Source organism: Coffea eugenioides, chromosome 6 (genome assembly GCF_003713205.1).
Source record: "Coffea eugenioides isolate CCC68of chromosome 6, Ceug_1.0, whole genome shotgun sequence".
Lineage (NCBI taxonomy): Eukaryota > Viridiplantae > Streptophyta > Magnoliopsida > Gentianales > Rubiaceae > Coffea > Coffea eugenioides.
This window is the reverse complement of record NC_040040.1, coordinates 2,122,302-2,149,870: the sequence shown is the minus strand read 5'-3', so window position 1 is coordinate 2,149,870 and position 27,569 is coordinate 2,122,302. Positions and strand designations below refer to the sequence as shown.

The 27,569-nt window shown below is 37.6% G+C and overlaps 4 protein-coding genes across 5 annotated transcripts; 3 read left to right on the top strand and 1 right to left on the bottom strand.

Annotated features, from left to right (window-relative positions):
• Positions 1-743: 743 nt before the first annotated feature.
• LOC113776494 (dnaJ homolog subfamily B member 13-like) lies at positions 744-4,690 on the top strand. The gene is made up of 3 exons (XM_027321673.1): positions 744-1,059; positions 1,187-1,614; positions 3,955-4,690. The coding sequence occupies exons 1-3, from the start codon at positions 895-897 to the stop codon at positions 4,406-4,408; spliced, it is 1,047 nt and encodes a 348-aa protein (XP_027177474.1). The 5' UTR covers positions 744-894; the 3' UTR covers positions 4,409-4,690.
• Positions 4,691-12,828: 8,138 nt separating this feature from the next.
• Positions 12,829-16,785, top strand: LOC113775400 (PHD finger protein ALFIN-LIKE 1-like). Of its 2 annotated transcripts, none has more exons than XM_027320255.1 (6): positions 12,829-13,073; positions 13,254-13,370; positions 13,541-13,573; positions 14,259-14,481; positions 15,743-15,863; positions 16,307-16,785. In XM_027320255.1, exons 2-6 carry the CDS (start codon positions 13,277-13,279, stop codon positions 16,556-16,558), a joined length of 723 nt encoding a protein of 240 aa, XP_027176056.1. In that variant the 5' UTR covers positions 12,829-13,073; positions 13,254-13,276; the 3' UTR covers positions 16,559-16,785. The 2 variants fall into 2 exon arrangements, with proteins under 2 accessions (XP_027176056.1, XP_027176055.1); XM_027320254.1 differs by having other exon boundaries at positions 13,199-13,370.
• Positions 16,786-17,487: 702 nt separating this feature from the next.
• Positions 17,488-19,544, top strand: LOC113772834 (myb family transcription factor PHL7-like). The gene is made up of 6 exons (XM_027317312.1): positions 17,488-17,593; positions 17,740-17,816; positions 18,555-18,594; positions 18,772-18,832; positions 18,981-19,050; positions 19,140-19,544. The coding sequence occupies exons 1-6, from the start codon at positions 17,488-17,490 to the stop codon at positions 19,542-19,544; spliced, it is 759 nt and encodes a 252-aa protein (XP_027173113.1).
• Positions 19,545-24,107: 4,563 nt separating this feature from the next.
• LOC113775180 (probable 2-oxoglutarate-dependent dioxygenase At3g111800) lies at positions 24,108-27,196 on the bottom strand. Its single transcript, XM_027319946.1, has 3 exons — positions 25,795-27,196; positions 24,693-25,023; positions 24,108-24,449 (listed from the first exon to the last, which is right to left on the bottom strand). The coding sequence occupies exons 1-3, from the start codon at positions 26,304-26,306 to the stop codon at positions 24,201-24,203; spliced, it is 1,092 nt and encodes a 363-aa protein (XP_027175747.1). The 5' UTR covers positions 26,307-27,196; the 3' UTR covers positions 24,108-24,200.
• Between the last annotated feature and the right edge of the window lie 373 nt (positions 27,197-27,569).

Below are 27,569 nucleotides of genomic sequence, written 5' to 3'. Positions count from 1 at the left end.
AAAAGGTTACTTATATATGAAAAGTAAATGGCCAAAACGATCATTAAACAATTTAAAATGGTATGGGTTGGCCGTCGAACCATTTTTTGAGTGAAAAAAGTCATCTCAACTCTCTAAAACAAGCTTTTAGAATCATCTTGACCAATTTAGCCGGTCAAACCAGCCAAAAGAAAAAAAAAATGAAACTTGACCTAGTATTATAAGTTTTCAAAGGTATAAAATGTCATATTCTTTCTTATTGACACATTTTTTCTTTGGATTAATTATATTTACCTCTCGTGAGGTTTTGCCAAATTATCAATCAAACCCTAAGGTTTGATCAAATAACAATTCAACCCTTTGAATAGGTAAACATTTATTAAAAATCCCTGTCGACTTGAGATGCCAGAAAAGGTTCCGATGTCAGCCAAAAACTATTCTGGTGGGCTAAAAATGCCCTTGTAGAAGTAATAATAATTGCATTTACAAGGGGTAATAATAATTATTAATATGTATACATACACATTAAATTAAGTTAATTTTAGATGTGTTAACTAATATTCAATAGGGGGTGCTGTTGATAGGGACACGTCGTCGTTAGAGAAAAAAACCCATTAAATATTTAGTAATGCGAAGCATTCTTTATCCAAAAGTGTATATTCTCGTCGATATCAGTCAACCCCACTTTCAGGGGCAAAATGTGTAATTACTCCTTGCATTTAAAAAATAGAGTAGTTTGTCCCATTTCCGTGCACAGCCCGGAAACTGAATGAAGCCGAAGCTCAGAAATTTACAGACATCAGAAGAGGTGAAAGAAGAGAGAAACTGTGCCTGCGCTAGAGGTAGAGAGAAGGTGCTACATTTACAGAATTCCACGAGGAGGAGGAGGAGGAGAAAACTCTCATATTTAGGCAAATGGGGGTGGACTACTATAAAATCCTTCAGGTAGACCGCAATGGCAAAGAAGACGACCTCAAGAGAGCCTATCGCAAACTCGCTATGAAATGGCACCCCGATAAAAACCCTAACAATAAAAAAGATGCCGAAGCAAAATTCAAACAAATCTCCGAAGCCTACGATGTACTACTACTTGCTTAGTGTATTGAGATGTTTCATACTCAAAAAAAACCCTAATCTGTCAACCCTCTAACTTAGTATCTGTTTATTGACTTTTCCCTTTTGTTGTTTTTTCCTTTTGAAAATGTAGGTGTTGAGTGATCCGCAGAAGAGGGCGGTATATGACCAGTATGGAGAAGAGGGATTAAAGGGGCAGGTTCCTCCGCCTAGTGCATACGCCTCTACGTCGGATGGGGGTGGTCCCACCATGTTCCGGTTCAATCCCCGCAACCCCGATGACATTTTCTCCGAATTCTTTGGGTTCTCGAGTCCCTTTGGGGGAATGGGCGGGATGGGAGATATGGGTGGCCCGCGTTCTGCTGGATCAGGCTTCTCCAGAGGTATGTTCAGCGATGATATCTTCGCATCGTTTAGGAGTGCCACCAGCGAAGGCTCCTCTGGCAGTTTCCCCCGGAAAGCCGCCGCCATTGAGCGGACACTGCCCTGTAGTTTGGAAGATTTGTACAAGGGAACCACAAAGAAGATGAAAATTTCGAGGGATGTAAATGATGCCAACGGGTAAGCTTTTTATTCGAGTTACTTCAGCTTCAAAAATTGTTTTTGTTGCGAGAACTCCTAAAATTCAATCTGGAGTATAATGTTGGATTTAGAATTACTATGTTTGTCTTTTTTGTTTAGGTTTAATGCGTTAATTAGGGAATTTTGGTTTCTTTGGGGTGAAGGTGTTATATCTGTTCACGTGAATTATGCATATACGGATTGGTTTTTTGGTCAATTGTGTGATTCACAAGCGCATTTATACTGGCAATTTGGGTTTTTGATGCTGCATTTACAGTTTAGCAGTTGTGGGAAAATTTGATGGCACTCCTAGGGCGCTTGAAGTGATTGGTCTTAGTATTCTGAAAGAGGCCATCACATTTTCTTATCTCAAATTTCCAGTAATATGTGACATATATTCTTGTAAGTTGCATTTTGATGTCTCTAATATGCTGAAGGACTCACAACCATGTCATTGCCCAAAAAAAAAGTGTCCTAGTATCATCTTGTACTCTCTTATGGTAAGATTATATGATTATTGATTACACTTATTCTGCATGACACCCAATAGCCAATGCCCCCATATATGCATGTACTTTTGAGTTCTAAGCTTTATTTTTTTCCTGGGTTGGTTCTTTCATTCTTTTTAGCTTATTATTTTGGAATTTTAAATAGCATGGACGAGGGTTTTGATGAATAGACAGTTTGTAAAAGGATCGGAGTTGGAAGGATAGAGCAGCTTTTTTAGTTAAGTTTGTTGGAGTCTGTCATTGACATAGGGCTAACCTTAAACTATGAACAGCTTTCTATGATTGCATTTTCCAAGCAAGGTGATTGAAAATGAGATAGACAGGGGCTTCAATTTGGCTATAGAGACCGACTCATATAGGCCATACATTGTTCACATGCTTTTTGAGCAAGCTAACAGTTGCTATAGCGTTACACTCTCCCTGGACAGGTCTTGATTTTAGAAATGATTCTTTTCCTGGTCCAGTCTCTTCTTGTTCTAGCACATTGTAATAATGTCTCTATCTCACTGAGAAAAAGAGGGGCTCTCATCATGATAACGGCGTTTGAAGAGGATTTCAGTGCAACTGACTGCACCCGTTTTGCCTTGCTTTTGGTTGAAATGTGTGAGTATTTGGATGCTCCCTTCACCCCTGGAGAAAGAAAGCATGAACTTGATGGCTTTTTTGAACTCATTGGACAACGGTTGCAAGGCCTGTGATATGCACAAAGCTTTGAGGGATAGTTGTAGGTGAATTGAACCTCCCCCCTCCCTCCATCGCTTCCAAAAAAAAAGAGAGAAGATGGTCAGGCGTACACATTGCTCAGATTATACTGGTTTTGATTGTATTCTCGAAACTGATGCAGCACTGGGATTGATATTGGTTCCTCTTTGGACTTCACAGTGGTCAGGGGCACATCCCCTCTGTGACCTCTGGGTAACTTGTCTATCCTACACGTTCCATACAGTTGTGTGGATTTGCCACCTCAGTTTTTGGATCAATGGTTAGTGACATTGGTGCATGAGGGTTGTTATTACAGCTGTTTTTGTTGCTGGTTTTGCTTAGTTTCCCTTGTCTCATTTTTGAATAGAGAAGGACCTGAGGTGTATTTCTCTCAACCCAATGCTTTATTGCCTTAGCAAGCCTATCAATGTACCAAAAGCTTTGAAAGTGACTATAATTTTGGACTTTGGGCTCGTGCAATAAATGAATTAGAATTTTGGCTCTTCCTTCTTCTCCTTCTTCTTCTTCTTCTACCATTTCTGAGTGAGATGGAATAGAAGAGCTTCTGATTGGCATGGCCGTGTGGGCAGTCAGTGTCAACCATCCTTTTATTTACGCTTTTTGAATTAAGGAAATATTTTTTATTTTGCTTGGCTTGTCAGGTTAAATGTGATGTCCTTTTTCTGAAGCTGGTCTTGGCCCTCATCTGAATGGAATTATTAATTTCATGCCTGATAATTTTTCATCATTTAGTAGACTTGTCATTCTAAAATTTTCTACGCTCAATGTTTTTCTTAGAACTGAAATAACTTCTTTTTTGTGTACATGATTGCTCTAAATTATTGGATAATTACATGTCCATAGAATTTAGCCATTCTGCCCAGTGCTATTCCATAATGCAGCCTGGCTGATTGTGCTGCAAAATATCAGGCTATCAGATTTCCATAGATGATGACATGCAAAGATTTTTTAAAATTTCTTTATTTTTTTTGTGTTTTGGGGGGAGGGGGGTGCTGGGAGGTTTGGGGGAATGGGATTGGTGGGGGTGGGATTCATGCAGGATGATTTAGTTGCTTTCTTTTACATATGCTATCTGGGGCTTTGATGCTCATTGTTTACTCTTGTGCAGGAGACCAACAACAATGGAGGAAATTCTTTCAATTGAGATAAGGCCAGGCTGGAAGAAGGGAACAAAAATTACTTTTCCGGAGAAAGGAAATGAACAGCGGGGTTTTATACCCTCAGACCTTGTCTTCATTGTCGATGAAAAACCTCATAGTGTCTTCAAAAGGGATGGCAATGACCTTGTCGTTACCCAGAAGATTTCGCTAGTTGAAGCTTTGACTGGTTATACTGCTCAGATAACAACACTTGATGGTCGAAGTTTGACAATACCTATTAACTCCATCATAAGCCCTACCTATGAAGAAGTTATCAAGGGAGAGGGTATGCCTATTCCCAAGGAACCTAGCAAAAAGGGAAACTTAAGGATTAAGTTCAACATCAAATTCCCTACAAAGCTTACCTCTGAACAAAAAACTGGCATTAAGCGATTATTGACATCTCCAGGAGCAAGTACTTAGTCCAAGATCCTGTCATGTTCCCTACGAGGCTTACCTCTGCACAAAAAACTGGCTTGAAGTGATTATTGACACTCCAGGAGCGAGTACTCAGTCCAAGATCCTATTATGATCATATGAGCTTTGTAGTTGTTGTCTCGCTTTGAGGTTGCTGAAGTAGAAATTTTATCATGACAGTAACTTAGTAGCCTATCATTAATTTAATGTTACTTTATCAAAGTACACGATTGTATACTGAAGTGGCTCCTTTCAAATTGAGATTTTTGTGCGAAACAATTTGTTTCATTTTTCAAAGCACTGTGCTGAGAAAAACGGGTTACCGTTACAGAAGAAATGTTGTATCCTTTCCTGTGTGTGTTTATGTGCGTGTGTGCATGTCAAATGAGAGAGAAGATTTGACAGTTACAGTTGAACTAGTCAGTAGTTTTCCATTTCATTTGTCTATGGAAGATCATGGACAAAATTCATGTATCTTGAGATGCTTTACTCTTTCTCATGCGCTAGTATAAGGGTTGAAATTTACTTGTTGCTGTTCATACGTCTAGCTAAGGAGTTGTGGATCAGCTGATGCTTAAAATGAAGGGATTTCTGAACTGTTGGGTTTTGGTGCTGCTGTTTGAGACATTATGGTCAGATTTAGCGGTTTGAGGTTCTTGGAGTGATACCAAAGCTTTTGCTTCTTTAGCTTATATTTGGTTGACAAATGGAGTTTTCCCGGAACCTATTGACCAGTTGCCATGATTTAACCTGTGCCCGTGGGTGCTCTCAACTGGCTAGAGTAAATTCTTGATGCTGATTGAAACTGATCGAAGATATTTCTTGTTCTTATTTTTTTGTCTTCGGTTAGCAGTACTGTTAGCAAAACTTGGATGCAGATAAAATCTTGCTAAGTAGTGCAAATGGAACCTCTGTGACCTTTCCATTGGGGATTTTTTTTTTTTTTTTTTGAGACTTTCCATTGTGGATTTTTAGATTTGACAGATTGTCACAGGCTGCTTAAAGAAACAAGTTTTCTTCTGCTTGTAATCTAAAGATTTATGTTCTCCGACGTATAAGGAATGTCCGCATCTTACTGAACAGGGAGAAACGACAGCGACAGACAGAAAGGCAAAAGGAATGATGTCAGAAACCAAATCTCACTTCATTTACTCCTCCTTTTAACTTGTTTAAGGCAGTCAGCGCTGGCACGGCCTCCGCATTCTAAACGTATCCACCGGTGCACCAGTTTTTATCTTCTAAATTTTTTCTCTTTCTTTTTTAAACAAAAACATTATTGATATCAAAGAATTAAAACACTGAATAAATTATTGACGTTAAACAAAATAAAAATTATTAATTCACGAGTAGCTTCTTTAATTTTGCTTGCTCTAATCACTGTTGGTAAGCTAAAATGGAAGGGGAAGGGATATATTAAGGAATATAATAGTATGTGTTTACTTTTTTAACAAAAAAATATAAGAATCTATACATGTTTAGAAATTATGAGGTGATTGATAAATATGTTTGGAGGGGCATAATCAATACAAACTTATATCAAGTGAGAAATTAAAATGATTGATTGAAAGTTGGAGGTGAAAAAGAAAAAGAGAATAAGTGGAAGAATAAGTAGGTGAAAAAAATAAAGATATAATTGATTATTACCAAAATTAAAATACTTAAAAGCTTTGACAGTTGCTAAATTTAAGGACGTGTAAAAAGAAAGGAGAATCGTTGAAGATACTGCCAAAACCATAATTTTCTTATTAGAGCAATTTTAATTTGAATGCCAACATTACCCTTAGTTAGTCAGTCTCATTTATCTTCATTGATTATGTTGGGATCCATTGTCCACTAATTACTCTTTTTCTTCTTCCTCTTATTCGTTAACACAACGAGGTTTTGTCTGTTTCTCTCATTTACCCTCCTATTCCCGCCTTTCAATCTCTTTACATCTTTCCTTTTTTTATAATTTCTTTTCATTTTCTTAAGACCTCTACAATATGTGCTCTTGCTATTTTTCCATCACTATTAGAAAGATTTTCTTGAATTTTTTTCTTTTTTCCTTTTATTCCATTATTTTTTTTCCCTGCAACCATTACATTACCACAAATTGATGAATTTTTATCAATTTGCTTGTAACTCCTTCTATGTTCCAGGTGCTTCTTATTACAAGCGCTTTATCTACTCTTGCACGACTTCATCAGTTTTAGCTAAACTTAAACCGTTATGGTGTAATGGTTATTTTAATGGACAAACTCATATTCGTTAGCAAGAGAAGAGAGAGGCCATTAGGTCACATCTAATCCTCCGTACTATAATCTTTTTTCCGTATTATAAAATTACAATCTTGAGAGTCTACTATGCTTTTTTATTAAAGACCATGGGAAAATTGTGTGATTGCTATTGTGATGTCAACTCAATTGCATGGTACATGCAACGCGTTTTATTTCTCTGAATTTTGCTTATTTATTGTACTTGTGTGTGGTTGATCTGTTTACAAACTTCACAATTTTTTTTCACTTTTCTAATTATTATATAAATATTGACTTCGACATGTGTCCATATTTTCTTATAATTAGATTAAAGTATGTTTAAATTGCATTATGTTCTATATCCCATGAATATTGAAGGGGAGGTGCGTCTATATATATTTTTTGATTATTTTTGTTTTAGATTGTTAATTGTTTGAGTTAAATCTATTGTATTTGCAAAAAATAGTAACTTTTAAATACAACTTAAAAAATTAAAAATAATAGTGCTTCAAAGTAAAAGAATTACAATATAAGAACAAAAATATGGTAAAAACACAATATAAGAAAAAAATATGGTAAAAACTCAAAATCAAATCAATGAGTTACGAAGATAATTTTTTTTTTCGACAAGGTATACAGATCTGACTAAACCAAATAGGTGATTCGGCCCTCCTTTGGATTTTTTTCAATGCGTACCCTCGACCTACAGTCCAAAGAGGGACTTAATCCCTTTTTGGTAGCCACAGAGCCAAAGCTCAATGGTTGAGTTATAAAGATAATGGATAAATAAATTAGAGAGATAGAATAATAAGACAAACTAGTCAATTAATTAGAAAGAGAAGAAAAAGAGTAATTGGTGGATAATGAATCCAACAAATTAATCAATGAGAATATATGGGATTGACTAATTGAGGGTGCCGTTGGTATTTGAATAAAAATTGCTCTAACAATAAATTATCATCCTGACAGTATTGCCAGCCAAAGAGAATAAGTAGGTGAAAAGATAAAAGTAGAATTAACAGTCACAAAAAATAAAATGTTTAAAAGCTATTCAAATTAAAAAAAATTTAAACATTGACACATGACGAAAAGATAAGAGCATCTAATTGGCAGAAACCAAAATAGGAACACAAGAGTGTGAGGATCCGAAAATTTTTTTATTTTCGTCATATATTACTGGTTTATTTAAATAGTTATTCACTCATTTCTCCGAATTATTTAATTCGACTACTTAAAATCCATTTATATGGAAAAACGCCTCTCTTATGTTTTTAAAGCGTTTTGTTAGAAAATTTACTTTTCGAAAACTCGTTCAGTTCGGAACAACGAGTACACGTTTTTCGAGACTATATTTGAATCGAGAGTGTATTAATTTTGGAGAAGTAAGAATGATCAATAGTAAATTAAGAAAAGTTAAATTGAGATTTGAGGAGTTAAAACTCGACTCACGTGATGACTCACAAAATTTATCTAATTTTAAACTCTAAATTCTAGCTCATTTAATTATTTACTTGGCCATTTACTCCGAATATTATTTTCTAATCTCTTGAGACCTAATTACATTGATCTATGACTTACTTATATTTTTAGAGTGGTTCGTTTCAAAATTTAATTTCTGAAGGCTCGCTAAGTGAAAATAGTGAATACGCGATTGGAGTAAATAATTGAATTGAGGATACAATAAACTTGAAAAATTGGAGACTTGTACATTAGTCTCAAAATAGGTATTTTTATGCTTAAGTGCTCAATTATTAGTTAGTAATACTATCGTTATAAGAATTTCTTAGAGATTTCGCTCTATCACGTATAAATTGGAAGTACGCGTTTCTACGCGCGCGATTAATTGAAGAACCTTAGATTTTTATTTTGGAACTACTAAGAGTGAATAATGATGATATGAATGTAAGTGCATTAGAGGTTTAGTGCACTAGTGCAACAAATTGAAGAGGAATCGAGCACAAAACGCGCGCGTGCACGCACTATTCCTAGTTGACTTTGAAGCAACTTTTGGCCACAACTTATAAAGCTTCTCACGGAAGCTTACCTTCAGCATTAGCTCTTCTTTTTCTGCTCCAATTAGCCGACCAAGAGGAAGAGTAAAACAGCCTCAATTTCTTCTCAATTTCTTCACTAAACCTTCATCATTTCACCTCAAATTTCAACCGTAGTTAGCTCAACACTTGGAGATTACATCTAGCTAAGAAAAGTAGCTGTTGTCCGTGGTTTTTCTTGAGCACATTTGGACCGAAATTTCTGCTTGGTTCATCTAAACAAGTAAGAAACGATCAACCCTTGGAAACTCGATTTATGGCAGTAGTAGACCGCATTTAAACTCATGCATGCATATGAGTAGCTTGTTTATGTTGGAAAAATGGTTGTGTGGGTTCTATGAACTCCCACCTTGGATATATGGACTGATTTGTAGTGTTTTGCTGGTAATAATGTTTATTTAGTGCCTAAACTAGTGGATTAATGTTGGGTTGTTGATAGAAACTCAAGGTGGTGCAATAACCAAAAGTGACCATTTTGCCCCTGCTTTGTTCGAGCACTTTGGTGCGAAATTTTGAGGTTCTAATAGCTTGTTTATGTTGTTTACATGTTATATTGAGTGTGTAAAAAGTTTCATTGAAAAATAACTTGATTTGGTCACCCAAATGTTGGAATTTCGGAAGCTTAGAAATCTGGAATCGGTTCCCGTCACTGCCCAGGCAGTCATCTTGTTTTGGCTATAACTCATCGCTCCGATGTCGGAATCAAGTGCCGTTTACGGCACTGGAAACTAGACATTCCCAACTTTCTGTTGGTATAAAATTCTTGTCCTGGTCCCACTTGAGCATGCCAAACCATTCTTTTGAAATTAGCTGTCCTGTTTCGTTGCTTCCTGGAAGGCAGCACATGAGCTGTAACTTGATGCTCACGAACGAGCTAGTTATGGATAGATTTTGAAAATGATTTCTTCTGAGAAAATCTAGCCTTATGAGTCTATTTTCCAACGCCATCAACCATGCTCAATTCCAAGTTAAATTAAGTAAATTATGACCAGATTTCGAAACTGACTCTGTAGGCGAAAACCCTCATTATGGGCAGATTGTAACCAATATTGATTTGGGTCTTGCTATTTGAAAGTTTTGGTGTAAATCACCTACCAAACACATCTTGGATGATTATTAGACCTTGTCTACACCAATTAACCATGTTTGAGGAATTTTCCTTAGCCAAATGCTTGAAAACGGAAAAACGGAAGTCCAAGGCAGATTTGCCTTGGAACTTTAATGGTTTCGTTAACCATCTTCCCGTACGTATTTTTCTACGAAATTTTTCAGAGAAATAGTCCCTATATGGTAGTATTATACTGCTAAATTTGGTACCATTTCGTGTCCGTTTCGCTGCTCAACTAAACTTCCAAAGTTCCTGATTTGAGTTTGGAAAAACCCTTGATTAACAAGGAAATCTTAGTAACTTTGAACTACCATATCTTGGTGCTCAAAACTCCGAATCTCGTTCCGTTTGTATTGTTTTAAGCTTGGATTGCAACTCTAATAGAATTCCAAATTTCAGAGGTTAGTTCGGATCAAGTAAATTTTTCCGAATTTTCAAAGTTGGCCAAAAATCAACCTAAACCTGTCTTCAATGTCCCAGAACAGCAACTTTGAGCTAATTTTTGGATACCTTCCGTTTGGAATCATGAAAAATTGTTTTCTAAGAACTTTTAGTACTTGGAAAGTAGTTTCCAATGGTACCAAGTTTTCCAATTTTGGACATTCAGGGAGTGAGTTATGATTTTTTCAAAGAATGCCCCAAAAATCGAAAATTCTTGGCCGGATTGTGATGTGGCCTCTTCACTTCGATTTCGATCGTTCATCTGAAAATTTATTTACATGATTTCATACCTACTTGTTTCCATCCAATGATTTTTAAGGATAAAAGTTAGATTTTTCTTGGGTTTTTGAACCCCACATTTGAACTCGATTTACAAAGAAATTAATGCTCGTTTTTGCGATATCTTCTAAATTGTACCAGTGTACGATCTTTCATGATAGTTGGGTCTTATGAGTGATGGTTCATTATCAATTACTAATTGCTCAGGTGTTCAAGAAGACATTCAAGAGGATCTCGAGGGAACCACCTAAAGGCTTAATTGCACACTCACTCTCATATTTTGATTGGTGAGTGTCAAGTGCATGAACTTGTTGTTAAGTGGTTATCTGTTTCTTATCCGTTATATGAATTTGAAATTTTGAGAGGAGGGTGTACTTTACCGCACTCGTTCTCTTTTAAATGAAATTATATTCGTATTTTGCTATGAGAATTTATATCCGATTTGTACATAGTAATGTGGATATGATTCAAATTTGTGATTCGTATTTGTAATTCCTATTTGGAATCGTCGATTCGAGCGTTGCTTATCGACTTATATTCGTATTCGTATTTGGGGGACGCCCAAACTCGTTGGTTAACTTTGCGAATCGAGCCAGCATGAGATTGGTCGATAAGCTTAGCAAACCATGAGATATTCGTAGAGTATGATCTATTGGAGAGATCTTGTTCGGCATTACTCGTGTAGTATTGCCATGATATATTCGAGTATTATCAAAACTTTGATAAGCGGGCCCGGTAACGGGGGTGTAACGGTGACGGGATTCGAAGAAAAGTGGTGTATCTACGGATTTGATACTTATATGGTTGACAGAGTGTCAACATGAGTTGTGATCAAGATTTTAACTTGACTACGTGGAATTTAGCCCCTGAGAGTTACAGTATCCTTGAATTGTTTCTGTTTAATTTTCCTAATCGAAATGTGAATTATTCGAATTTGATAGCTTTACTTACAATGTAATTGTTATTACTACTTGGATTATGTGTTTGCATGTGTGTTTCTTGGCCTCACTGAGTATTGGCTCATCCCATTAGTTTGTTTTCCTTAACAGGAATAGAGGAAGTGAACTTCGGAGGAACCCCTTTTGATGTATTTTGGTATTAGGGTTTCAAATGTTTTGGCTGGACTTGTGATTGTTGTATAGTTTGGGGAACTGATGTATCTTTTGGGAACTTGATGTAAGGATTGAATAACTGATGTATTTTGAACTCGTGGTGTGAGTCTTGGATGGTTGATTATGGAAGCGACTTTTCTTTATTTGGCTCGTATTAATTGTTAAGTATCGATAAGATTGAATCGATTTGTCTGGAGCCCTAACGAGAGTTGGGCAGGCGTCCTGCGAATACCCTTGGATTCGCCCTTGGAAGAAGTGGGGGTGTCACAAAGAGTGTAAGAGATAATAACATAATTAATATGAACATATGAAAGGTATAAAAGGCAGGTCATTAATAGATTGGTCACAATTTACAATATATAAGGATGTGCAAAAAAGATTAAAATCAATTATTACCAGAAAAAAAAACATAAACTAACAAATTCAAGTGGCACATAGATAGAATGTCCATTTGGCAGAAAATTAAAGCAACCAAATCAACATACGGGTGTGTGTTGCACTCGTTTGGTTCGATGATGATTTAGTTTTCATGGGTTCTCTCGACTCAATTGGGCCACCCTTAGAGCAAGATAGAGTAAGAGTAGAAATAGGATAGGAATGATTAGATGTGCAGTTATAGGGAAAAAAAAAAACTCATGCACCTGGTTTGATGTGGGTTGCGAGCGGACGAGTCATCTCCATTTAGTTGGTTTTTTCTTTTTCTTTTGGAACTTAAAAAAAAAATTCATGAATGCATTCGTGGGTTAAAAAGATTATCTTAGTTTTAAAATCTCTTCAATGTTTATAGAAACTAACACGAAATAAAGGGATATTTTTCAATACAAAAAATAGTATTTGTGTTAATTGAAAGCATGTGTTGTGAATTCTTTACGGATCATGCAATTTGGTGTATTTGAATGGCAAATTATTTAAAAATTTTTTTGTTGCATTACAATATGTTTTCTTTTTTTCCAAAACGGTAACATGCATTACAAATATGTTTCCAAATCACCCTTTTATTATTATGTCAATTATTTTTTTTATGCCACAAATAATAGAAGAGAAAAGTAGTATAGTGTTGTTTTAAAATTTTCTTTGGCAAAAAAAAAAAGTTTTTTTTTTGGCTTACGACACTCAAAAGTGTTTTTGCTTATCACACTCCGCATTTATTTTGACCTAAAAAAAAGTGACACGAGAGGAAAGAGAGTATAATTAAGAAGCTTGGCTTGAGTAAAAATTAGGTGCTCCAAAATTGATTCTTGCAGGAAAGAGTTAAAAGCGATAGCGTTAATCCCACTTCTCAAATTCCGTCCTCTTTCTTCTTCCCCTTCTTCTTTATTGTCTCCTCTTTTTAAGTTCAAAAATTTAACTTAGCGGTATTGGATTGGGCATGGAATGGATCCAATAATACGCTAGTAAATACTAGAGAGTACAGTATTACTACGCAAACACAAAGTGAAGCGGCAGGTAATTTTTTAGAGCTGTGCTCGTAATTGTAATTAATAAAATCCTTGTCTTCTCAATCCTCCTCCTGCCTGTGGGTGTAAAATTAAATTGGTTTTTTTTTTTTTATAAATAATACTACTCAATAGAATAATTAAAAAAAAAAAGGAGCGGGTTGAAAATCAGTTAATTTGGGGTTGTTAGGAGGAGGACTTATAGCTTCTAAAATGTCTTCGGTTTCCTCAAACCCCCGAACTGTAGAAGAGATCTTCAAAGATTACAGCGCTCGTCGTGCCGGAATAGTTCGTGCTTTAACATACGGTACTCAATCCCTACCTACCTTTCTTAATCCATTCTAATCTTTTCCTTAGTTATTCAGTGTCTAATTTATTGTTATCATTTTGCTTAATTTCACGCTGCAATCAGCCTTTTCTCCATTTTTTATCCTGGTATTCAAAAAAGCTCTTTTTTTTTGGGTTTTGTGTGATCAGATGTGGATGACTTTTATGGACTTTGCGATCCAGGTAAATTCTGCTTTTACGAGATTTACGGTTTTGTTTACTGTAGATCGGAGCGTGTTGGTTAAACTCAGTTGCTTTTCAAGGAAGGTACAAATATTTAAGATTGATCCTATAGTAGTATAAAACTGCATTTATCCTCGTATCAAAAGGGCTCTGTTAATTCAAGGAATTCCTACAATTTAAAAGCCGGTGCTCTGATTTTTTGCGCTCTAACATTCATATTTTGATATCGAGCTATACGCTTTTAAATTACTTTTACGTTGGAGATTTGAAAAGATGATTGTATCGCTGTTCCCTGGGAGAATTAGGGAAAACTTTTGACTGATCATGATGATAGTATTATTTTTAGCATTTTTATTTTCTTGAAAACATATGAGACAGAAAGTCAGCAAGTGAAGATTCCTTTGCGCAAGAAGAGTCATTTACCTTGAATAAACGGTTGGAACTGTCTACTGAGTTGAATTGCATTATATGCTTTGTTTTACGCGATACATCGAACCAAAAAGAATAAAGCACCTACCTGCAGTACTTCGATTGAGATATATACTCCTTTTCATTTCTTAAATATGCATAAACTAGGCCCTTCTGTTCGACTTCCATGTTCTAACTTTGCTTCAGATTTTTTGGCTTTATAGTTCTTGCTTTCTTTGTGGTATGATCAAGTCGGTCTGTTTTCTGGGCTGTGTAGAGAAGGAAAATTTGTGCCTGTATGGTCACCCAAATGAGACCTGGGAAGTGAATCTTCCGGCTGAAGAAGTACCTCCAGAGCTTCCAGAGCCTGCACTCGGGATCAATTTTGCTAGGGATGGAATGAACCGTCGAGATTGGCTCTCGTTGGTTGCTGTGCACAGCGATTGTTGGTTGCTCTCTGTGGCTTTCTATCTTGGTGCTAGGCTTAATCGAAATGAAAGGTTAGCTGTTTCAAGGCACTGTCTTTGGAATTCCGGGATTAGACTGTCAATGATAACAATGACCTCATTTGAATTGGGTAGTCTCCAAAGTTGGTGTTGCATGCTTAAGAATGTTCTATGGCTGCATTATTCGCATCGTTTATTTCAAGATTGCTTCTTTGTGTGTGATGTGTGAAGAAAATGTAATGTATATAGATTTATTTGCCTTTTTGCAAGCGATCTTAATTACTCAAAGGCAAAACAGCATATCTTCTATGAGTTTAAGCAACGTTTCTGATGTGCCATCAAGCTTTTGCAGTTTGCCTGGAAATATAATGATCCTTGTGAAACTTTCAATTGGTCAGAGATATGTTTGTCTATCTGATCAAGCATATTTTGCTTAGATATGAGCGCTGTTACTAATATCTCGTACGCAATCAAGTTCATCAATCACTAATTATTCTGTAAATGCTTACACACACACACACACTCTCTCTCTCTCTCGGGGGGGGGGGGGGGAGGTGCTCGCTGCGTGGGTGGAAGCTGGGTTGCGAGGTTTTGGATGCTTAATTGGCTTGTTTTGGCATTAATGACTAAGCCTTTTGTCCTGATCTCACCTTCAGCCACTATGGCTTGTTATCAATAAGTAAAATTTAACTTAAATTTGCTATGGTGCAATCAAATTCTTCTAAAGATTCAAGATGTCCTACACATTGTTTTGACTGGTATACCTTGATTCAAAACCAGTTATCTGTTCCCTCACTCCAGCTCTTTCAGTTCTGGGACTTCTTAATATTGCTTGATCTTAATTTGTACAGTAAATCAAAATTAGGTATGGTAATTAGTCAAATTCTTTCCAATATGCAAGATGTCCTAATCTGCTGTTTTGGCTGGTATACTGTGATGCCTTGATATTTCATAGGTTGTGCACTTATCTTCAAGGTAGTGAGCTTGCCACATTACTAGAAACAATTGTTAATCCATCGTTTTTACTCTCTCTCTCTCTAGCAGACCAAGCATGATATTATACTAATTCGAGCTCTTTCAGAGAGGTAAAGTATCAAATCAGCAGTTGCATGATATTATTGTGAAAGTTGGCATATGCCTATGACGTGAACTAATGTAGTGTTGTGTTGATATGCATGACCGCCTCTTTTTGATCCTCGAACATTTAGTTAATCGTTTATGATTCCATTATTTCTGTGTGTCTGTGTGGAACCAGATTAACAGATTGTGGTATGAAGTTACTAATCCAAAACTATTTATGCTGCTTTCTGGACAGGAAGCGTTTATTCAGCTTAATCAACGATCTTCCAACTGTCTTTGAGGTTGTGACAGACAGGAAACCTGCAAAAGAAAAGCCCAGTGTGGATAGTGGAAGCAGATCTCGTGGCAGCACAAAGGTATGTCGATAGTAATGAAGTTCAAGTGGCTGTTGTTTGTTCTCTAATTGTATTTATTTCTTTCTTCCCATTTAAATTGGGGTGACTTCTTTGGCTGATGAATTATGCTGTGGAGATAATCTTCTAATTCTGATTGTATGACCAGCACTTAATGGCGCATTTTATATAACAATGTGTAACTTTTAGATACTTTTATTTGAAGTTTGATTTCTGCAACTGGCTTTTTCAAGGAACCAGCACAACTGACCCAAATTTGTCTATTACCCTTTCCTTGCGTGTCCTCCTTCCAAGGACTATATGCTGCATTGTCATTTATATACCATGAGACAACTAGATTACCCTCAGTCACGGAAACAGAAGAAACTAATTTTTTGAACATTCTTCTGGTTTATATTTGATTTACATTTGCACTTCCATCCTTGACGTGTGATCTTTATTTGCAGAGATCAAATGATGGTCCGGCTAAAAGCAATCCAAGATTGGCAGATGAAAGTTATGAAGAGGATGACGATGAACACAGCGAAACACTTTGTGGCAGCTGTGGGGGAAATTATAATGCAGATGAGTTTTGGATTGGTTGTGACATTTGTGAGAGGTGGTTCCATGGGAAGTGTGTGAAAATTACCCCTGCTAAAGCTGAAAATATAAAGCAATACAAATGTCCATCTTGCAGCTTGAAGCGAGGCAGGCAGTAGTTGTCACTACTCAAGGCCAACTCAGGATCAGTGGTGTTTTGACAAAAGTAGTATAGAAATATCACTTTATAATGTCTTTAATGGACTTATATTATGTTTGTTTGCAATTTAGGGAACAAAAAGCTTGGCTGCTTCCCTACCAAACCCTTGCTCTGATGCTTTGTTATATAGAAATCTCTTCATTTTAATAGATATTCTTACAATTTCAATGGTTGGTTTTGTTGTTACATCATCATTTAATGAGGGGTGCGCCTATCTTCAGTTTGGTTGCATTACTATGTGAACAGGCCACGCAAGAAATATTTATTTACGGGGTCAAGATCAAATCTTCTGATCCTGTGAAGTCTTGTTTATGTTTTAGAGTCTTACCATTATCTTCTTTTAGAATTGTTCGTTAGCAAGTTGGCATTGTCGATGTAAGCAAATTTGCAGAGAATCTAGTCTGTCGAGGCCCCAATTGGTAAAAGGTAAGCAAATTTTTTAGGATCTCGCAGGTCAAGGCTCAAATGGTAAACGCCACAAGAGTGTAGACAAGAAAAAATGACTCTCGTATCTTCTATGTCATAACTTTATATAATTTGCAGTAGATTTGATTTGGGCATGAAGATCACGCTTACGAACGTATCTTGTCTGTTTATGTTCTTGTTCCGATCTTTATCCATAGATTTCTTCACCAAGTGATGCTAACTAGAGAAACAAGTCTCGAGTTTGAGAAAAATAGGACTCTTTTCGTTGGCTTGGTTTGTTCCGAAAATTGAAGACAATCTACGGCATCCCACCCCACGCCCGCTTAGTGCCTATCGCCCACATAACATCATCTTCACTGGCAACAAGTCCTTTAGTGCCTTTTTATCTCCTGCATGACAATACCGAGTCCGGAGGGGCGGGTTGCTGCACATTTTCATGCCCGGGAGACTAGTGAGGTCAACATGGGGGCGAGTCGTTCCGATGGCTCTTCGAAAGAGCGCTTGAAATGGACCCAAGAACTTCACAGTCTCTTCGAGAAGGCGGTTAACCAGCTTGGTGGTCCAGACAGTAAGTGAGCCAATTGAGATATTCTTCTGCGCAATTTGGTGCATGCATTAATGTTCTTCTGCGTAGCCTGCCGAGTTTCTCCTCCACAATCTCGTGTGTTGCGGCAGCTGATTGATTTTGTCATCCTCTTGATGTCTATACTGCAGGGGCAACACCAAAGGGTATTTTGAAGGCTATGGGCATTCCTGGACTCACTATTTTCCACGTTAAAAGCCACTTGCAGGTGCTCTCCCCTGCCTTCATGAGTCACTCCACTCCATTCAAATTTTTTGATTGTTCAATTTGATCCAACATTTTGGCTGGAATCTTGCTGCTGCTTCTCCCACCCTGTCCTTCTGTCTGTACACGGAGAAAACAAGATAGAATATGCATTAAATGGTGCGGGAGGGAAGGACTTGCATTTCTATGATCGGAAGCAGTTAAAACTCTCTTTTCTACCATCGCGATCATCATGGGAAATTTTCGTCTCTGTCACTAAAGAGTTTCTCTGTTTCCCTCCCGTCTGCACTTTTTTACCGTTTATGCATCAAAAATAAAATCCGATATGCAAGTCGTCGTCGTCAGCCAGCCGGTATCATCACATATTCGCCTGAGATGCACCATAAATCATGCATATAGATCGATCAGGATCAGCATATAGTTAAGAACTAGTAGTGAAGAAATAGTAATTGTCAAATATCTCTGAATGGCACTTAATAATTATTAAGCCTTCTTGATTTGGCGCAATATATAGGTCCAACTTCACTTTAAAATGGTGCTGTAAGATAAACCGAAATAGTGAGAGCACTATTTTAGGATTGAAATGAGATAATTGTTTAACCAAAGCGTTTTGCTTGGCGTCCTGTAGATTACTTCAGATTTTTAGAAACTTCAGTACATATGACTTGGCAACCATTTTGGAGGCATAGCTTTAATAATAATATATTTGCTTGTATTCTATGTGTCTTTTTTATTATTCCAGAAATACAGGATGTCAAAGTTCATCCCAGAATCACCCAACAGTAAGTTTATCCAGTTCGAAAAAAAAGTATATATATTTGGCTTTCATTTCCCTTTCAGATCTCTGTTTCCGTACGTCCACCAGGAACAGGAAGAGAAAGGGCCATTCCCATTCGTTTAGTTTAGTTTAGTATATTGATTTGATGAATGATGGGTCTCCTCAATCCATTCATATTCAGGGGGCAACAGGTTTGAAAGGAGAAGCATATCTGAAATATTGCCAAACTTCAGCGCAACATCGTAAGTAGCAGCCATCACTGTTGATTTTCAGATGAATAGCAGCAAGTCAGATTCCAATTAACAAAATCTATTCTCCTCCCCCCCCCCCCCGCGCCGGGGGATCCAACCTTTTTTTTTTTTTTTTTGCCCTGTCTCCCTGTTATTACAGAGGCGCTCAACTTAACGAAGCACTGCAAATGCAAAAAGAAGTGCAAAAGCGGCTGAGTGATCAGCTTGAAGTAAAGCAAATCGTCCCCTTATTCTATTCCCCAAGTTGGAACTTAAGATCAAGTTGGAATTTCATTCTGCCTTTCTTATCCTATTTCAGGTTCAAAGGAGTTTGAAGATGAAAATCGAGGCTCAAGGAAGATTTCTAGAGAGAATTGCAAACGAACACAAAAACAGGGCGGCAAATGCAAAACCAAGCAAGCCTTACTCTCCAGCTGCATCCCTGCCTTCTCTGTGCGAGGAGTCCGACTCTGAGGTAGACAGAAACGAAATACGACCTGCTGTTGCTGCTGCTGCAGAATTTCGAGCAGCAAAGAGGATAAGGATAGAAGATGACGATGCTTTGCTACAAAAATGCGACCTTGAATCCTACAACAACGGCCATCAGAGCCCGTTTCTCCTCAGAGGATTGAACAGCCCGTGTTGGGCTCATGAAATGGGATATCCATGGGGCGTTGCAACCCAGTCTCCCATGTTGCCGGCACTGTATGATCCTCTAAACTGAAAAAAGCATTTTAGAGCTTTGACAAGATAAATTTGCAGCGGGAAAGTATAGGCATTTACTCTTTCCTTTCCTGCTGAGAATCAGTCCATGGCATGGGATTGGACCAGGTGGAAATGGGCTTAACTGGTATAGGTGTTACAAACATGTCATGAATCAATCAAATCAGATCGTGTGTAATTCAAATAATGGCGATTACAACAATAAACTTGATTTAATCTATCCCAAGTTTTCTCTTAATATCATTTAGTACTCCTAATGTTTTAAAAATATTACTACCACCTCTTATTTTTGTTATTTGCATAACAGAGTTTTTAAAAATTCTAAAGTACCCTTTTGCTCATTTTGTTAAATCAAAATATTCCTAATGCTTACTTTTAGAACTTTATAAGTGACATTAAGAAAAACTTCAGGGGAGGTTTCGGATATTATCCAAAAAAGGGAAAAACACTCTCCTCCTTGATAATTAAGCACGACTTTATACTCTGTAATTTGTGCTTAACCATCGGGAATTATTGGACATTGATCCAATGATTAGGGAGAACTTCTTTAAAACTCTTCTACAGAATAGCATAAGAGTTGACGGGATTCAAATCCTGTTTAGTGCATCACGCAAGAGAAGCAAGCATAGGTGCTTCCTATTTGTTCATAAAAAATGCAGTTATACACTTAGTTTGCCTTTTGGAGTAGGACTAAGAATAATTGCCTTTGCAAATTTAAAAAGAAAAATAATGAAATGGGAATCCGGATATGGACAATGCCTAATGGGCTTTGACACTTTCTTTCTATTGCGAGGGGAAGCTTTGGGTCTTAGACGGTCAACTTTCTTAGCCCCGAATCCATTATTGAGCGTCCAGTTTTTAGATGAGTCCTAGGGAACTTAGAACATTTACAGTCGACGAGGGATTTCCACTTGATCCAAATACTCGATCTGCTCGTTTTAGGGCCCCAAACTCATGGCTCAACAGGAATCTTAAAAAGGAACAAAAATGAAAAAGGGCAAGGGATCTTTATCACCTGGAAATCTAATAGGAAAGCAAAAAATATGACTGTACCAAAGGAGCCCAACATTTACTTGCTCCACTGAGACAATTCGCCCAACTTATTCTTCATTCTTTTTGGAAATATATTTTTAATCCGTTTTGGAGTTTATTCACAAGAAATGGCTGGGACATGAGCAAAGGAAACCATTTGCATCAAACAGCAATGGCCAGTACTAATCTAAGGCCATGAAATATTATGATCGGTCGCTCCTTGTCTGGTGACGGACACCGGACAAAAAATGACGCGTCATCATTTTCCGTTGATAGGTGCTTGGTTTTAATACACCGTATCATAATCCAGCTAATATCTTCTCACAAAGCAGATCGTTACCTAAATTTCATTGTAAAACAAGCTTTTTCCATTTGGGTTGTTCCTTAGTATTCCTTTTGGGCCTTTGAAACTCAGTTACAGGTCGTTGGTGGCACGAGGTATCCCACGGGCGTACAAGATGAAGTAAAGAGGTCGTTTTGTGCCCTACTGAGTTATCTAAAATGAGTAAACTACTTGGATAGTCACTAAAATTTTTTTGAATAATCGAGTTTTGACCACTCAACCATTAATAATATGTTTGTATTCACTAAACTATCAAAAGTGTAAATTTTGCATCACTCCGTCTATCTTCACGTTGAATTCTGTCATATTTAATTATTAATAGTATGGCTCGTGAATCGTGTGAACTCTTAAATTTGACAGAGTAAACGGTGGAATAAGATGGAATGACTCAAAATACATACTTTTGATAGTTCAGTGGATAAAAATATACTATTAATAGTTGAATGGTCAAATCTTGACTATTCGAAAGTTCAGTGGCTACCCGGATAATTTGCTCTATTTAAAACCGTTTAGCTTTTCTTTTGGTAAAAAGAAAATTTTATTAACGAATTATTGAAAATCGTCCAACATGCTTTAGTATATGTCAGTGTCGTAATGATAGGTTAAACATGTACTAAAAATTAAAAATCTACAATTTAACAAAAACAATAAATCTGAAAAATTATGAACAGGATTGAAAAATACAATAAATTTTAAAACTGTCTTCTAATAAGATAAATAGCTGCAACTCCCTTCTATACATGTTACAATTACAAGATCTGCTAATCAATAGTTTTAAACTCCAAAATGACGATCAATTTTGTCGAAACAGATCCGAGATTCGAAAAAAATTTCACAACTAGATTTGAAATAAATTTAGATCTAACAACAAAATAAGAAAAAATAATGCAAAAATCTCCATAGGAAGCCCTTGGAGAACATAAAATTCTTATTAGAAACTAGTAAGAGAAACAAAAAATTCTCACTAAGCATGTTACTTATAAGAGACTCTATTTAAAAATAATTTTAAAAAAATTAATGAGAGGAAGACCATCAGAACGGGAGAAGAAGGCCTTTAAGAAAACGAGAAAAAGTAGAAAGAAGTTGGAAAAAGGGAGAAATAAGGAGAAGTATTTAGCTAATGCAATAACAACTGTAGCAATGTACTATTAATTATAGCCGCAGATGCTAGATTCAGCAAAGAATACGTAGTTCATCTTCCTTGTTATCGACCTCAAGAAAGCAAGTCACCCAAACACCACATAAAGTCGAAGCTAGTGTTAGCCAAGTGTTGCTCTTACATTGATCAAATGAGATATTCTTTCTGATGTATTTTAAAAAGGGGGGAAAGAGAGAGAGAGAAGGAATATGATCAATTACGTGTTTCCTTTTTCCCAAGATTTGTATGCTTGAAAATTGAATTGCATTAAGCAATGGTCAATTAATGACTAAATGGACATTCTGGCTATCCTACAAAACCTTCCGTGATAGTCACGGATATGCGTGTGTGTGTGTTTTTTTTTCAAAAAAAAAAAAGGGAATGAAAATACAGGTCGTAGGAAATTTGCGTGGCATTGGTTGGTGAGTAACAGGAAAATTGGGCTTGAGGCGATTGGCCATGGGATTTAGAAGAGACTTTGGTGATAGTTCTGGTGTTCATACTTAGCTGTCTCGGCTGAAAAGTGAATGACCGTGACTGTCATATTACCATGCCAATAAAACGTGCTTCTTTTCAGAGCGCCTAACCTCTGGAATGTGGCAAATAGCCAGCCAGCCCGCCCGCCCTACAATATTTACTATCCACAGGGATAAGAGTAGGCAGTAGTATTACTTTTCAAAGCTGACTAATTCTCCAAACATTATTGCCTCCGACCTTGATATTCAATGAATCGAAGGGTCCGCTATGCTTTCTCAATTTGACCGGTAACTTCTCCCCGCCTCAGTTGAGTTGAGGACGATTAATTCAAGCTATCTACTCGAAAGACACTGCAGCAGCATATGACGAAGCATTGCGAAGACAGGAACGAGGAGCAGTGCGTAGTAGATAAACACGAAGGGAGGAGTTAGACACTTGATCCAAGCAAAAAGGATTAAAAGAATCAAAAAATTTGAATTCCAATTTGTCGACCGGTCCCAAATTCTCTCTTTTTTTGAAAGAAAGAGTAAAGCTCAAAAGGGAGGGAGATTAGCCTATTGATTCTAAAGTTCGGCGGTCCCAAATGGAGACATACAATACTTCTTACACAATAATGTTTATTAACGAGGGAATGAACAAAACTTGAATTCAAATTTCTCTAAAACTAAATGGAGGATGTTCGAACTTATTATTTCATCCGAACCTAATTAAACTATATGAGTCCACCTGCACAAATCGATTGAAAATCACGGCATTTTTTAGCAATAGACACAAATTAATGTGAAATCCCTAAAATCAAGGAGGCGTGTTATCTTTTAATTTCATTTTATCATTAAGTTTCATGGTCGCTTAGTATAGAATTTTACTTAAATTATTTATATGACCAAAAAACAAGCGGTTTGTTCAAATCAGGCCGAGCCCAGAAGAAGATCACTAGAGTCTACGCTCTCGTAAGCCCCCATACTGGTAGGAGTATACAAAGCATTTGTTGGATTTTGAACGGAGGCATCGATGTGTAAAATAGTTTGCAAATTTTAATTCATGTATTCACTCTCACCCAGTTGAATTTAACAAGTAGCCTCTGCCGCAACTTGTATTGAATATGCGTTTGGAATGTAGGGGCTTTAAAGCCCTTCAATGACCACCCCCCCCCCCAAAAAAAGGGAAAAGAAAAGAATATATATTTCCTTCAATTTCATCGAAGAAAATTATATGTTCATACAACTAAGTTGGTAATTACACCAAAATTATACGAGTTTATACCAAATGTGATAAAAAAAAATTACACGAGTTAATTTGAACTGGATACAACTCAACTTGTGAGACCTCTGATCCTTACATGATTAGGTTATTGTTCAATTTAATCATCTTCATAAGTTATTAGCCTAAAATTAAACATAATGTTTAAATTATAATATTGTCAATGACGTGTAGTAGTTTTTGTTTGAGAATTGGAATTGTATCCTGCCATGTGTCTCATGTAAATTAAATTTGCTCAGATATGCACGTGTGATTAACTATGCTGGCCGTCCAGTTGATTAATTTTATAGCATTTGTTCTGGAAGTCAAACTTGCACTAGCAATGTGAAACTGGGAAAATAAGGAGATTGATTAACTATAATCAAGCGCTTAGATGAATACAATACAAGATACAATGGATCATTCATCTACTTGGGGGATTTGAGGGATTCAACTTGGGACTTGCCACAAGGGCCCCTTGTTCTGATGAAAACTCTGTATTCATTGTAGGTCATGGGCGAATATAGGGCAGGGGAGTCCTCCGCGACCAGCTCCGGCGCAGGTTGGATAAGCAAGTCACCCCTTGGATTGTAGAAAAATGCCAGCGACACTCGCTCTTTGACCGAATTCACGATTACTCGGTGCTCCACGCTTCTGTACCTCGCGTTGCTCAGGACCTGCAAATTCCTCGCGTGCTTAATTCATTTTCTATACTTTGACTAATTACGGCTCGAGAAAAGACAGCGATGAACATAATGCAGAATTTCTAGAAAAGCAACGTAACCACTTTTGTCCCCTTTTGGTAATGTTTTTCTTCTCTTTTATATATACATATATATATATATATAGAGAGAGAGAGAAGAAGAGGAAGACGAAGAGGAAGACGAAGAAGAAGAAGAAGCAAGCCAGGATGAAGAAACCTGAATTTGATCTCCAATGTTGACAATGAAGGCATTAGGAACCGGTTTGACCGTTATCCAATTACGGGCACGGCGGACTTGGAGGCCGGCGACATTTTCGTCAGGGAGGAGAAGGGTCATGCCACCAGGATCAGAATGTGATGAGAGGCCCAGTGTGAGGTCCGGTTGTGGACATTTCGGGTAAAAATTTATCCTCAAGCATGCGCCCACTTCCTCACCTCCGAAAGCTTGCTGAAGGTACTCCTCTTTTAGTCCAAGATTCAATGATAAAATCTTCGTCAACTTCCCACAGAGTTTAACCAGTTCCTCGTTATACTTGCCTACCAATTCCCTGCGTCGGACACCAAACAAATTCCTAATGTTAGAATGAATAAACAAATTCCTAATGATAAACTTAATTTTAAATTGTAAAAATAAATCACCGCCGTCTTTTTAACCTCCTTTTTTTTTTTTTTTAAGTTTAAAGGGAGATTTCAAATCTTACAAAAGAGAGAGAAAATGATAAGGCTTGAAAGTCAGATGCAGGAACTTCACCGTACGTATTAATACTAAACGCACGTTTTGTAATAAACAAGATGCCTCAGATATATATACCGTGGATCAATTTTTAATGGCCGAAGACAGCAGTTCCTTTTCAAGTTATTGTGGTGCAGAAGTCTAGCTACGAGACGACGTAGTATTAAACGAAGTGGTACATGCTAGCAATAATCTCGAAGTGGTACTATTGAGTTGATGTTGCATGATCAAGAAGGTATATATGATGCATCAGAGTATCAGCAAGCATATCTTACCTTACTAAACAAGTAAGGTTAGACATGGAAAGCTCACTTTACTTATTTGGTAGAAAGTAGCTGTGCATCTCTCACTCTCAACTCTCGAGTGACATATTTTGAGCATGCAATATTGAGATGTACGCATGTCAAAGCAATCTTCAAATCAGATGATCTCACGTCGATTACTCCGAAAGACGATATGACATGAAATCAATTTGGGGAGGGTTGGATTGGATAGACTTCTCATGCAAAAACATCATCCATGCCGCAACAACTGGCGGATTGGAAGAGGGTTCAAGTGGAAAATAAGAGACACGATCATTAATTACCTGCATGAAGATGGAAGCTTAGGCCACTTGTTTTGGTCCCTCAGGGAAGTAGGAAGGTAATGAAGAAAGAAGTAGTCACTCCAATCCAACTTTGCTCCTTTCTCCACCCCGAGCCGGCTGCCGTAACCTTCATAGGTGCTCGGGGAATTAGCATATTGCTGCTTCTCCTCCAAGGGAAGGTGAAAGAATTCGCGCCACACCTCCCGAGTGCGGGCCATGAGCTCATGGCTAACCCCATGGTTAACCACCTGGAAGAAGCCCCACTCGCGACACGCAGTGGCTATGCTGTCCAAGGTTTCTTGGCGCAGCGAGTCATCCTGCGGCAGGCCAGAAAAAAGACTGTGGAGGTCAATCACGGGAATTTGCACATCGCTGCCTGCAGAGGATTCTATAAGCCGGGAAGGCCTATCGGATGGACCTTTCACGTAGCGTTTGGGGATTGCCCGAATGCCACTGTCCGACAGTGATTGGACCCTCACAATTGGTTCCGGCCAACTCTGTAAGCAGTTCATGCTTGCTGCTACCTAGTTGGTGTACAAGCTACTACTCAGTGAGAGCTTCTTCTGCGTAGTAGTGCTTGTATAAATTTACCAAAAGTTGTGGGTATAGTGGCGGTGGTGGTGGAGGGGTAGGGAGGCGGATGGTTCTTGAGACTTGGAGTCAAGTGCAAGCGTTCTTTTTAGCAACTAGTACCACTACCAACGAGTTCAACGTGACTGAAAAAGTCCCAAAAGGCAAGGGAAGCATCTATGCAAATAGCAGCAGTAAAGTAGAGTAGCAGCAGTAGATAGTGAACGTGATATTCGTGTGGAGTTAAACTTAGAATAGAAGTAGTGGTGGTATTACTACTACTACCTATATATAGAGAGCATAAAAGTTGGAGGCAGTGACAGTCCAGTCCAGTCCAGTACTTGTCCACTCACTCAGACCATACAGCTAGTCTTATACATGCATGATTAGTGGACATTGTAATGAAGGAAATGATCGACTTCCTGATGGACCTTTATGCATGAAGATATATGCTAACGATGTTGCTAAGGGCAAACTTGGGATCTGGCTAGTATGAACTGAACTAAAAGAGTAGATGGAGGTTACATGAACACTAAAAACATTAGAAAAGTACACGAGCTGTAAAAGTAGGGTTGGTGAGCTTTTCTGTGCAAAGAAAGCTCCTTGGAGAGACCGATGAGGAGGAAACAGACCAAAACCATAAACTAATAAACTAACAAAGTTCGTGTTATATGGTGTGCCTCGATGGCTGGCTACCTGCCTGCTCAATATCCGTTTTGAGTGCGGTGACTGATGGCTGATGGAACTGTGATATACATTACATGAGACACGCACTCATATATATACACACACAGAGAGATAGAGAGAGATGAATAATGGTGGAGCTCATATTTCCGGCGCCGTGATGGTTTTGACTAGCTCTCTGCCTATGGGACAAGTACAAGCACATGCACATAAATGTTTAAGATGGAGAATTTTGGATTGGATTAGATGCTAGTGGCACATTAACGCTACCTTCCCTGTGGCCTATACCAACCACTTCATTCTTGATATGGATCCAAGTGGTTGCACCTATTATTAATTTGGTTGGCCGGTATTGATTACTATTTAATACTATGATCGGTTATGCCTCAAACAGGGCATAGTTTCTGGTGTTACAGCAACAAGGGTGTCCTTACCGTTATCTCATGTCCTTACTGTTAGAATTTTTCCCAAGTTTGTGCTTTCGGTGATTAATTTTGATTTATCAAAAGTGGGTTCTGCTG